The 13,067-nt window shown below is 33.4% G+C and overlaps 3 protein-coding genes across 5 annotated transcripts; 2 read left to right on the top strand and 1 right to left on the bottom strand.

The window, feature by feature from the left end:
- The first annotated feature begins 760 nt into the window (after positions 1 to 760).
- Positions 761 to 3,729, top strand: LOC123227069 (AP2-like ethylene-responsive transcription factor TOE3). Of its 2 annotated transcripts, XM_044651697.1 has the most exons (10): positions 761 to 1,629; positions 1,718 to 1,743; positions 1,891 to 1,921; positions 2,012 to 2,099; positions 2,191 to 2,336; positions 2,524 to 2,568; positions 2,677 to 2,780; positions 2,867 to 2,943; positions 3,026 to 3,148; positions 3,245 to 3,729. In XM_044651697.1, exons 1-10 carry the CDS (start codon positions 1,121 to 1,123, stop codon positions 3,509 to 3,511), a joined length of 1,416 nt encoding a protein of 471 aa, XP_044507632.1. In that variant the 5' UTR covers positions 761 to 1,120; the 3' UTR covers positions 3,512 to 3,729. The 2 variants fall into 2 exon arrangements, with proteins under 2 accessions (XP_044507632.1, XP_044507633.1); XM_044651698.1 differs by lacking the exon at positions 2,524 to 2,568 and having other exon boundaries at positions 762 to 1,629.
- Positions 3,730 to 4,607: 878 nt separating this feature from the next.
- Positions 4,608 to 6,815, bottom strand: LOC123227813. Its single transcript, XM_044652938.1, has 2 exons — positions 6,208 to 6,815; positions 4,608 to 4,815 (listed from the first exon to the last, which is right to left on the bottom strand). Exons 1-2 carry the CDS (start codon positions 6,813 to 6,815, stop codon positions 4,608 to 4,610), a joined length of 816 nt encoding a protein of 271 aa, XP_044508873.1.
- A 957-nt stretch (positions 6,816 to 7,772) lies between these two features.
- Positions 7,773 to 12,730, top strand: LOC123227198. 2 transcript variants are annotated; one of them, XM_044651899.1, is made up of 9 exons: positions 7,773 to 7,946; positions 8,776 to 8,877; positions 9,199 to 9,673; positions 9,852 to 9,969; positions 10,724 to 10,836; positions 11,313 to 11,398; positions 11,829 to 11,938; positions 12,034 to 12,066; positions 12,412 to 12,730. In XM_044651899.1, exons 2-9 carry the CDS (start codon positions 8,787 to 8,789, stop codon positions 12,451 to 12,453), a joined length of 1,068 nt encoding a protein of 355 aa, XP_044507834.1. In that variant the 5' UTR covers positions 7,773 to 7,946; positions 8,776 to 8,786; the 3' UTR covers positions 12,454 to 12,730. The 2 variants fall into 2 exon arrangements, with proteins under 2 accessions (XP_044507834.1, XP_044507833.1); XM_044651898.1 differs by having other exon boundaries at positions 12,034 to 12,730.
- The last annotated feature ends 337 nt before the right edge of the window (positions 12,731 to 13,067 follow it).

Here is a 13,067-nt window from a genome sequence, read left to right as displayed (position 1 = left end):
TGATGATCAAATACATCAGACCCATAAAATAATTTCATGATAGTGAGGGGCATTAATTTAATGTCTAAGTGACACACCGGAGCGACCCACTTATTGTGAAACGTCCTGGACACGTCAGTCATAAATCATAAGTACAAGATAAATCCCGTAAACTAAAATAATAAAAACAATTCATTTATTCATTTGTTTCTCTGTCCCTTTTCGTCATTTACTCGCGATTAAGAAATATCACATGCATTTACAAATCGCTGCTGCAAATTCAATGTACCATTTATAGCCACGTTTCGATCCTGTAGGGTCCACTTTAGGTACAATACGCGGCCCCGGCCGTTGGATTTGCCCTTTTTGTTCTGATATTCACACAACAGGGGGGTCCTTAAATTGTAAGCTTCTATTTCTCAGTATAGTCTCCGTCCATTTCTTATCACCTGTTATTGGGGGCCACGTGGACATTTAAAGCTAACGTGGGACCAATAGTTATGATGTGATTTGATCACGGTTGTTCTAAATTATTACCTGTTGCAACTCCGGCATTATAACATATGATTTTTATGGGGGAAATCACATAAGTCAAGTAGCTCGCGTAGATTGCTGACCGCCAGAGCACGTTGAACGCCGCCGTTTCAATAACGTTACGCGCTCGATGCGACGTTTGAAAATCAATACGTCGCCGTTTTCAACCTGGGACAAAAACTGTTAATCATTAAACCATTCGCCATGCATTCAGAATTACAAACAACAGACGTCCTAAAAAGGAGGGGCAAAATAGAGAAATGAAAGCGAACGAGTACTAGTATTGCAACTTTTACTCGATTACGTTTTAATTTCTTACAGTTACACCCCCATCAAAACAAACTAAAGTTACTATTTTTCTTCCACTCCTTACTTTCTCTGTCTTTATCTTTGCAGGCCTTCTCTCTCTCTCTCTGCATTTGTCCACACAAACAAACCTGACTCTCACCCGCTTCTTTAATTTTCCTCATCATCTCTTTGCTTTACGAGTGCATTCTTTTAAGGTTTCTTCTTTAGCTTCTAACCATTACTCAAAAACGCAAACTTTTGGCTCTAGCAAATGAGTTTTGATTTTCCCATTTGACGAACAGCTTAAATATATTTATTCATGATGTTGGATCTTAATCTTGGCGTTGTTTCGTATGAATCGTCGTCGTTTTGTGACGATAAACATCTCGGCCATGAAGATTCTGGAACCTCAAACTCCTCCATCATCAACTGTGAAGAGCCGCAAGCCAATGCCGGAGACGAAAACCTGTCAAACAACTCCTACTCCGCATTGATCTTCGACATCATGAAGAAAGACAAACCAAACGACGTCGTAATCCAAGTTGATGATAACAACAACACCACCACTTCGTCAAAAGCTTTCGTCACGCGGCAACTTTTCCCAATCATCGGAGAAAAAGATGATGCAGAAGCGGTGAAGTCCATGGTAAGACCTCAAAAGTGGTTAAATTTATCTTTCGTTGATTCCGGTGGGGGGCAAGAACTAAAAGTTGTGCAGCAAAAGCAACAACCAGCTCGAAAGAGTCGGCGAGGCCCCCGCTCTAGAAGCTCACAGTACCGAGGCGTGACGTTTTATCGCAGAACCAGCCGTTGGGAATCACACATATGGTAATGAAGATTTTATGGGTTCAATTATATGAAGATTTATCTACTATTTTTAAGTTGCTTCATCTGTTTTCTTCAATGATCTGTGCAGGGATTGTGGAAAGCAAGTATATTTGGGTAAGAAGATGATCTCTTTGAGAATTTTCTTTTCCATTTTTCCATTTTTTTGGTTAAGGAAAGTAAATTAAACTAGCTGGTTTAATGGTAATTTTGATTGTTGGGGTGATTAATTTTTGTTGAATTGCCCTTTTTTACTTTTGTTAGGTGGGTTTGACACAGCCTATGCTGCTGCGAGGTGAGAAATTTTTCCTTCTTCTATGCTGTTATTCGGAGAAATTTTTCCTTTTTATCATGCTTTTCCTAAAACATGGATATTATATTTCAGGGCATATGATAAGGCTGCAATTAAATTCCGTGGTGTTGATGCTGATCTCAATTTTAATGTCAGTGATTATGAGGAAGATATGAAACAGGTAAATTAATAATAATCCCTTGATACTAATTATTCTGCTTCATATATATTGCATTTTAGTTAAGCTTTTGAAACTTGATATGGATCTGCAGACTAAACATCTATCAAAAGAAGATTTTGTGCTGGTTCTTCGTCGCGAAAGCTCTGGTTTTTCTAGAGGGACATCAAGATACAGAGGTGTGACCTTGCACAAATGTGGGAGATGGGAAGCTAGAATGGGGCAACTCCTTGGAAAGAAGTAAGAATTTTAACCCATCAAAATGTCAAACTTGAATTTCATTTTTAATTATTCTACTGTGTTACAATTCTGGCTTTAAGTCATGGTAAAATCTGAAATAAATCTAACAGTCCATTTAATTGAAACTTTGAAAGAGAAGTTGTTGGTTGGCATCTCTCCTTTTGAAAATTATGATGCATGCTCGCAGGTATATTTATCTTGGCTTATTCGACAACGAAGTAGACGCTGCAAGGTCCTAGTGATCATGGGTTCCTTTCTTCAGAATAATTTGATTTGAAAGAAAGAAAGAAAGAAAGTGATTTCTATATGAAGAAGTCTAAAATTTGTTCTGTAAATCCAGGGCCTATGACAGAGCTGCCATCAGATATCATGGAAGGGATGCAGTAACCAATTTTGAACCAAGTTCTTACGAAGAACGGATGATTTTAGATTCCAACAATGGAGGTACTTCATTTCTTTCCATGCTTTTAAGTCTCTGTTTGATAAATATTCTAGTTAAAAACTGAAATTTCCTATTGTTTGAATTACAGTCAGTGACCACAATCTAGACTTGAACCTAGGAATCGGTCAGTCTTCAAGCGACATGCCCAACAAAGAAAGTCTAGTGGTAATTAACATTTCTATCTTGAACTTTACTCAGTTGTGTTGATTGATCTTTGATAATTTTGTTTCTAATTTTATTAACACAGCAAAGTTCTGCTTATGCCTCTGTGGGTATGAAGCTGCAACAACATCAACATGCTCTAACAATCCCTCCCAAACATCCTTCAACGTTTGCAGGCGTGTACCCTCTTTTACTTCCGAGTTATGAGGTATCGAATGTCTCTGACTGATTTCTATATTATGAACTTATGTTAATCCACTTCAATGGTTTTCATTGATGGAATAATGTCACTTGCTCGTAACAGGGTCAGCATATAGAGAAGAGGGTTCATTCTGTATCTTTGCCGAGTTTTACAAACTGGGCATGGCAAACGCAGGGCAATGGCAATGTGGCTCCAATGCCAGTGTTATCAGTTGCAGCATCATCAGGATTCTCTTCCGCTACCAGCACTTCTTCTTCTTATTCACCTACCCTTCAAATAAATCCTATCCTCAACATGTTTCAGCTTCCCACTACACCAGCAACATCATCCACCATAGCTACATCCCATTATTTCAATCACAAAAACTAGGAGTAAAACAAGAGAAATTTACCACTCAATCAATCCAACAAGTTGTCATTTTGCTCACCGGAAAGTTAGGTGAGGCCTGAGCAGGAATCCAAACTGCTACAATTATTATAAAGCAGTCCTGTAAATTTGCATTTATTTTTAGGGTAAGCAAAGATTTATATTCATTGTAATGTTTGTGAATCTTCCTTTAATAAATGTCTGTAACCAAATTCATATGACTTTGTGCTAGGGCTGGATTCGAGCTGAGCCAGCTCGGGCTCGGCTCGCTTTATTTAGGGGCGGCTCGAGTTTAGTTCGAGCTGAACTCAGTTCGATTCGTTTTTCATATCAAAACGACATCGTTTTGTGTATATATATGGATCAAAACGACGTCGTTTTGTATAAAAAATTTTTAAAAAAATCTGCCCTGCCAAGCCAAGCCAGCTCGAGCTCGATCGAGCCGAGTCCGAGCTTGAGCTGTTTCGGCTTGAATCCAGCCCTACTTTGTGCTCTGCAATCACGAGTGGGGAAAATATTAACCAATTTCAAATCTTAATTATTTGTGGAAAGACATTTTTGTTTTAATTTTAGAGTAACTCATTTGAGAAATAATAAAATTACGTATACCTATTTTAAAAATATAAATATATATAAAAAATAATTTTTTTTTTGAAAAAAGATAAAAAAAAAAAGTCTCAAACTTCCAGTTAACATGTGTATTCATAAAAAAGTCTGAATGTCTGACCAAGAGCCTATTTAATAATTAAGTAATATGAATCATAAATGCAGTATCTTCAATTTCGAACCGACAAATCTAAACAAAATCTATCAAAAACCGGAACCGTCAGCTACTCTGTTGTCGGTTTTTGATTCCTACCCAAACAAGTCATTCCTCGATAATTGTTTTAAAATGAACAATTTTATTTAATATAGTAATTATAAAAATAATTATTAAATTAAATTTTATTTATTTGATGTAAAAAAAAAAAAAGACTCTGACGTAAGTAAGGTTCACCGTTACCCCAAAGAAAAAGGTTACATACTGACAAAGAATCTGTGGAAAACCAGAAGAACTTAGAAGTACAACACAATTTCTAGGTCTAATTAGATCTGGTGATTACAAGCGTGGGGGGGATTTATGGTTTCTGCGTATAAATTTTCTGGCCCAAACATGCTTTCCATTAATGGAAAATTTTGCTTTCGTCTTACCTCCAAGCACCACTTCCATTACCGAAACTGGATACACAACGAGCCGCGCATATAATGGCTGCTCTGCCGCTGCAACTTCCTGCATGTAAATGTTTTCAATGCACTCCCCGAAATTTCTGATTCATTAAAATTCACAAACAAGCAAAACTTTAATAAGTTAACACTTTTTTACGCCCATATAGATATAATTGTTAAAAAAAATAATTAAAAAATAACAATATTATTTGTATTTATTTTGCGGGCATAAAATCCTTAATTGAATAATAAAATAATATATACCTATTTTAGATACATAACACATTTATATATGTTATCATATGATTAAGTGATTTTGATTTAAGGGTAAAATAATACTTAATCATGTGATGATATGTTAAGTGTGTATATATTTGTATACCCAAAGTAGGTACACATAATATTGCTCTTCATTTAAAATCACTCAATTATATGAGGTCACATATAAGTGTGTACATATTTGTGTACCTAAAGTGGGTACACATTGTTTTATTATTATATATACTCATATTTTATATACAATTCGTATACATAAATGACATGTTATCATGTGATTGAGTGTTGTTTTATCTCATAATTACATATGATTCAAAATCACTTAATTATATAATAATATATTATTTGTGTACATAAATTATGTACTAAATATGAGTGCAAATAGCATTGCTATAAAAAAAAATAAATTACATGTATAGCTACAATTAATGTGGCCAGATAACTTCCACTATAAATAAGAGTACTATTATATATACATATTTTTTATATATAATTTATATATACATATGATATATCATTATGTAATGACACATTATCTATATATTTAAATTATATATAAAAATATGTACATAAATTTTATTAAATAAATTAATTATGTTTAAGTTCAAAACTGGTAATAGATAAAAAAAGAAAAATCTAAGTTGAAATACACACACACACACACACACACACACACACACACATATATATATATATATATATATATAACAAAATATGAAATTCTCAAGCAATATAATATATATTCTCTTAGTATCCTACCTTATTATCCAATAATCAAATTTAACTAATTTTTTGAAGAAAAAAAGTGATTATTTGAACTAATTCATATATTGGTTTAAAAATATAGAAAAATTGATTTTTTAATTCTATCACTGATTTATTTTTTATTTAAAACTAATTAACTAAACTAAATTAGTTTTAAAAAAATTGAATAAAATATTAATAAAATATTAAACTTATTTAAAAAACAAAAAATAATAAAATAAAATAATATTTTAAAATTTGATTCAAAATTGATTAATTAAAAATTCGGTTTGATTAATTAATATTTTTAATTCAATTTAAAATTGATTAATTTTAAAACCAATTCAATTTTTGCTTATGATTTTTACGGATCAAAATATTATCAAACGGATTTGATTAACCGGTTTCAAACACTTTAAAAATTTGTAATATCCAGAGAGAGAGAGAGAGAGAGAGGGGGTGGCAGCATGCACCTTGTGAAGAAGCCTTTGATTTCATTTTCTGAAATCGGATAGCCTTTAGAAAATGTCAAGAAAATTGTCCTCTCATCTTGTGGTACCAATTCTTCCTTTCCAGCACGCCTTAACATCTCAACAATTTCATTATTATTCCTCAGAACTGCATCAGCAACAGAAGGAAATAACACATGCGGCAAAATATCTACAAAAGCCTTGGCGCAGACTTCATTAATGTTCCTTGCAACTCCATGAAGAACAGCCAGGCGGTTCTCTTGAAAATACTCCAGAGAAACTCCATCTTTAGTCATTCTTTGAGTTAAAGGAAGATGAAGGTCAATAGTTTTATCATTTTGAATACAGGTCAGCAATAAAACAGCCTCATCAGCCATTGAAATGAGTTGAGCAGCAGGCCATGTCAGAATGCTGCCCACCAAATCTTGACAGTGGCCAGCCTGTTCAAGCCATATCCACAGTGCAATGACCTGCATTGACTCGATGGGATTGCGGCCGAGATCGCAAACCAGCCGGGTGAATAGACGGCGGTCAATGTTGTGAAACATGTTGAACTGTTCTTGAGTCACTAGGAAATCAGCAAAAGAAGAAGACGAAGAAGAAGAGGCCATTGTTGTGGTTGATGAGTTGGTGATGGTAAGATGTTATTTTTGTGGGTTTTTCATACGTAAAGGAATGGATTCCATTGGTGACTGTTCCGAAGAGACGCAACTTTGCTGTGCAAAAAAGGATAGTAGGGTTTCAATTAATTCAAGGCAGAGGTAAAAAAATTACATGGTTTTTGGGTTATATATATGCTTGTGATTTCTGATAAACGTTCATTGAATTTTTGCTCCATTGTTTTGCAAGATGAACAAGACCTGAGCTGTGGTTTACCATATATGTTTTTGTCCATTGATGAATGGCGCCAAGCAAATAAGAGTTTGCAAAAGAGGCAAAATAATTTCATATTAAAATTTAAATGAAATAATTGTTCAAATGTGTGGATTATTATATGAAAATAAAACTACCCGGTTTATGTTTTTTATATTTTTATCCAAAATGTCTTGAAATTATTATAAGTTGAATAAGTTAGAATTTTCACTTTTTTTTTTTTTGAGGAACCCTATTTGAATTAATGTTTGTCTTTTTAAGGATTGAGTCATTCAATCCAAACATATAAAACTTTGAATTTAGTAGTTGCTACCGTAACTACAACATCAAATAATTTAATAATTTAATTTTAATATAAAATTGTTGAGCCTCGAATTCAAACTCTTTTACTTGGATAACTATTTATTTAGCCACTCAAGCTTTCCCTTGGCCATTTCCGACAAGTTTTTTATAATTATGGATCAACTTCGAATTGGGCCATTGAAGTTGTGTTGAATATGTAGATAGACAAATTTTTAAAAAAACTAATAAAATAGATTATACAATAAAACTATATACATAAATAATAATATATCACTACATCATCAAATATTATATTATATTTAATTTAAAATAATTTAATTATATTAAAATATATTATTATTTATATATAAAATTATACATATTATTTATCCATGTAACATTGTAGTGGGTTATAATATGGTAAAGCCTTCTCATCTATTGGCTCTTAAATCCTTTAATAAATAAAGCGGGAAGAAGACCAGCGGCGGTACAGGGTCTACTTGAAAAAGGTTGAAGAAGAGCACGCACAACAGAGTTTGACCACAACACATAAATCCGTAAAGGCTTCCCAGAACGCATAAAGAAAAGTAAGTACTTCTCATTTGATATTCTTGTTAACGGCAATTATTAAGCACCGATTTATGATAATAGGAGCTATGTTAATTTTATGCATGATTAATGAAACTGCTATTTGTTCATTTATAAAATTGTAAAATTTTCGTTTGAATTGTGGGTTGTATGTGATGGTCATTTTTTCCACATATTCAACTGGTAAAATTTCTTGCTGTTATGTGTGTGTGTGTGTGTTTCATATAGTATATGAAAAGGAGAAACAAAGAGATCAAATCTAAATGTTGAGTTTATGAGGGAAAAATATGCAGGTCAATTGTCTGATAAATTTCCTCAAAAGGACTCCAATTGGTTGGATGGGTGTAAAGTAATAATATGTTTGTTATTAAAACATACATAATTTTATAAATATCAGTTTTATCAACTTTCAATAAACTTATTTAGCCAAAAAAAACTGTCGGTAAACTTTTTTTGCTTTTGTTATACTAGTAAAAACTCCTTTTCTATCAAATTCACTTACAACACTCTGTAAAAGAAATCAGTTTAAAGTTGAATATAACGGATAAGATTGTAACAGTTGGGGGACCCAAAGAAACCCTTACTAGAGATCCTTAGGGTTAAGTTATTCTCAAAATACAAATAATATAATCGTAGATGTAAGCTTTTGAGTAGTAGACCATACCACATTACAAACCCTTGAGTATTCATAAAGAATGATTGTCCATGAGTTCTTTTATTTTAGTAGTATTAAAACACACACATGTTTCTTGTTTTAGTAAATTTAATTATTGGTGTGCTTAAAATAGTTTGGAAACACGACTAAGTAGAGCTTTTGAGTTTTCACAGTACAAAGCAAAATGCCAAGTACTAGAATCCTGTTTAGCAATGGTGTCATATCAAACTCCTCAGACACTCCTCCTGTCTCTACCTTCCTCCAAACACATCCAGGTATGCCCCTTACAATGCTCTCATTTTTTGAGGATAAACTCAAATTGATTTTTTTTCTTCATGTTGTTTTCAAGTGATTTTATATAAAGGAAAAGAATGTAAATTTAGTTTCTTATAACTAACCACTAAAATATATTTACAATAAACTATATGCATTAACAATGAGTATTAATTTGTATACTAACAATAATATGTAACAATGTGATTAAGTGATATTGAATTAAGATAAAGTAACACTCAACTATATATTGACACGTCATTATTAGTACACAAATTAGTATTCATTGTTATTATACATAGTCTTACTTATTCATTTAACAGGCGCATACACGACAACACGCACTCACAACAATGGTTCAAGTCTCATGTTTTGGGATAGACATTTGCAAAGGCTAGCAAATTCTGCAAGAATTCTATTCAATTCACACCCAGAATTATTGTTTACATCAAGCCATGATACAATGCCATCATTGGCAAAACCATCATCATCATCAATGTGGGAATCAATGGTTAAGTCTTTAGTGAATGATTCGATGAATAAAGTTATGCCCATCGCTTTGAAAGAAAGGAGAGATGGGGAAGAATTAAGTGTTACTGCTCTCTTTTGTGGGGACTTTGACAAATTGGGTGGAATGGAGAATGTGGGCTTTGAAAATATTTGCAAGGTTTTTGATGTGCACGTGCATTTGAGTGGATATGTGCCTTCAGTTTTTGGTTTTCATGGAAGTGGGGCGCATTTGGCTGTGGTGGGCCGTGGAAGGGATGTTGGGGAGGCAAAATATTCGGATTGGGTGAGGTTAGTATGATTTTATGCATTTCAAATTCTTTGACAAGATTTATGTTAGCTAAACTATATTCTGCTATCTTGTGACTGATTGTGTTTTTGTGTTATTTGTATTATGATTGATTTAAAATTTAAAATTTTTGACTGATGAAAATGGAGTATTAGTTACTTTTTACTGTATGTTAGGCAGGCTTAGGAAGTCTTTGGAAAAGCTGAGGCCACCAACAGTGACTGAACTCTTGTTGTCAAATGATGGTGATCAAATTCTTGAAGGCTCAGTAACAAACTTTTTTGTTGTTTGTTGCAAGGTGAGTGATCTTCGATTTTATAAAAGTTCCTAAAACACTATCTTTACATGTAGTCTTAGAAGAAAACCTAGGAAATTCAGTCCTATCCTAAAAAATATTCTAGATGTTATTTGTATGTATAGTGTAGCCCAAATTTCTCAGGTAATCAAAATTCCGAGAACAAATAACTAGTATCTTGCTGTCATTTGCAAATTAGCAAATCCTCACTTTGAAATCTCTTTCCTCGGCCACAAAATAAAATACTGTCTGGGTTAATCATGTGAATTTTAGACCACTTAATACCATATAATGGTTAAAATTGTTGTGTGAGGCTTCTCCAAGCTGGTTGAAGAGAGATTTTCCCATCTGGATTCCTTTACTTCTATATCTAATAAGAGATGTTATACAGAGGTGGTTATATTACACAAATTATTGAAATGCAGCTTTGACTTTATTTCAATTCTTTTGTATGGAACATCTCCACAGGTCATGGATCATGGTATCTGTTTATTTTCAAGTTATAGATAAAAATTGCTTGTATGAGCATCAAGTGATGAGTGAAAATTCTATCTGTGAGTCACAGAAAGTGTCATCAGTTACGAGGGAATTGTGTTTGCAATATATGCTCGTTTATGCTTATAAAATAAAATGTGTTTTCATGCGTGACCAATATACGGGATATCAGTGTCAGTACATGTATTAGCATGTGGCTTTATCATGAATTCTTTATGCATTATTTTACACTTATAGTTGTTTCAAAAATTATTATGTTCAGGGTCACAGTAAAGCTGAGGATAATTGTTTGCACAGTAATCATGCATTTGAAGTACAAACAGCTCCTATAAGTGATGGTGCCCTTCCAGGAGTCATACGCCAACTTGTGATTGAGTGAGCTACCCTTACGGGATCTTTAGGTTTTGTTTTTTGTGATATACTCCAGTTCACTGGTGAAGGTGCATTTTAGTTAGAATATAATCTGAAGCCTATAAATGTCATATTTATGTTTTCATTTCTTGCGCAAAAGAATTTTTATGTCCTAGCTGAGGTTCATAAATCTTATGAAAAGGTAGAAACAGTTTGTTAAGAGTAAGTCTTGAGGAGGTGTTGAATCACATTTATGTTGAAGTTCATCATATTTGAAATATCAAGTGCAACAAAAGTTAGCGAATTGACTAATTTTTTGTTGTTGAATGATGTGCACTCAATTCATAATTATTGGCTGGGAAATTTTTATATTTGACTGCATGCTGAAGTTCACTTATTATGGCTACCTATATTTGGTAGATCATGAAGCAACTAGAATTCAACAAATAATTGCATATTTTAGGAATGATTGTGTGACTTCAAAATTTTAAACTTGTCAGAGTATGCTTAAACAAGGGAATCCCTATACGTGAAGTCTCACCATCGTGGTCAAAGCATGAACTATGGGAAGAAGCATTCATTACTAGTAAGTCTTTTTATTTTTTTGTCAGGATAAGGAATCACCTGACAATGATGCCATGACCCCTTTGCATCCTGTATTTGTATGAATTTGGCTGGTACGCAATCACCTTGTGGAAAAATCTTGCCTTTTTTTCTAGCATATGTGTGAACATTTTGGTTTGAGAATTAGGATTCTACTTCCGAAATTATGGATTTATTTTGCGTTTTCAAGTTGCTACTGAATCTTGATTCTGATCGAGAATGTATTTGTATTCTAACTGGTACATGTGATGCCTTTGGTGTTTCAGTGCATTGAAGTCTTTTGTTTAGTTGCTATTGGTCCAGCTCATGTGCAAAACTTGCTATTGTAGCAAATACAGTTATCTGTAATTTGGACGCTGTGTTCCTGATTACCCTTGCATAAAATTAATCTATATGATAAATTTGTGTCACAGGTAGCTTGAGAATTCTACAGCATGTGGAGTCGATTCAAGTTCCAATAACCTGGGGATTGCATGAATCAAAAGGTTGGGAGGATATTGCATGGAAGGAGAAACGGTTTGAGGTGCATGAAATTTCCTTTCAAATTTCTTTCTTACCCCATTAGTAATTGTAATACATTTTAAGTGTTTTTCACCATATTTGATATTGGATAAACAGGAAAGTCCGGGGACAATTACGCAATTAATTCAGGTAACTGCACGCATTTCAATTACTTGCACCATCCACTGCACAATATGCTGATATGAAGTATGCAAGTCTGCATGTACCTGAAAAAATTGAATCGAGAATTCAGCAACCATAAGGGGAAAGAATGAATTCTGAACTGCCATCTTCAGACCCTAGTTTCCTTATTTTAACTGTGTTACCACGGTATCATTATGTTACTTATATTACATTGTGTACTACGGAAATGTCATTTTGGTGAAGTTACCAGCACAGTCTTTAATCAACAAATACTGGGGATGGAATGAAGAACACTACACTTATTACTTTTCTATCTTCCTCATTTTAAGTTCTTTTTTGGTGTTGGAGCAGAAAGAGATCATGGAGAGAGCAGGTCTAGAAAGGAACATCTAAAACAGGCCACAGGCTTACTTCGCATTTGATCTGGAAGAAATTAGCATATATCAGTATATCAATATCAAGATAGACCTGCAACTTGCCTTGCCTGCTATCGGAAAAGGAGTGATTCGCACAAAGCTAAGCGAGGTTGTGAATATCTTCATTTTCTCGCTGCTTAAGTAGTGTCTGAAAAATATGGCCCTTATTTATGTTTTTACTCACTGAATTCATTGACTTTAATTTGGACGAAAATCCTTTTTTTAATATATGAAAATATTATATATGATCCTCACATGATCATAGTTAATTAGAGGATTTCTTTCTTTTTTTACAATGAAACTTGCAATTCTTGAAACTGTACAATTGCTAAAGTTTTGATTCTGATTGAAAACTAGAGGAGGATTCATTAATATAAGGGCTTTGCTTTGCTGTTTTTCTGCAGGCTAATGAATTTTCATGAAAAATGTTGGATCCCAATTTTAATATATGATTTGGAATTTCATCACAGACCTCCCCAGAGATTTGAATCTACAGCATAAATTATTATCTTATCAAGGAATAGTTCTTCTGGGTTAAAAAAAAAAAAAATATTATTCCTAGCAAACTTCGCTTAGGAATGTAATCACAAT

This window comes from Mangifera indica, chromosome 10 (genome assembly GCF_011075055.1).
Source record: "Mangifera indica cultivar Alphonso chromosome 10, CATAS_Mindica_2.1, whole genome shotgun sequence".
Lineage (NCBI taxonomy): Eukaryota > Viridiplantae > Streptophyta > Magnoliopsida > Sapindales > Anacardiaceae > Mangifera > Mangifera indica.
Note: the sequence above shows the minus strand (reverse complement) of the source record. Positions and strands in the feature narration are given on the sequence as shown.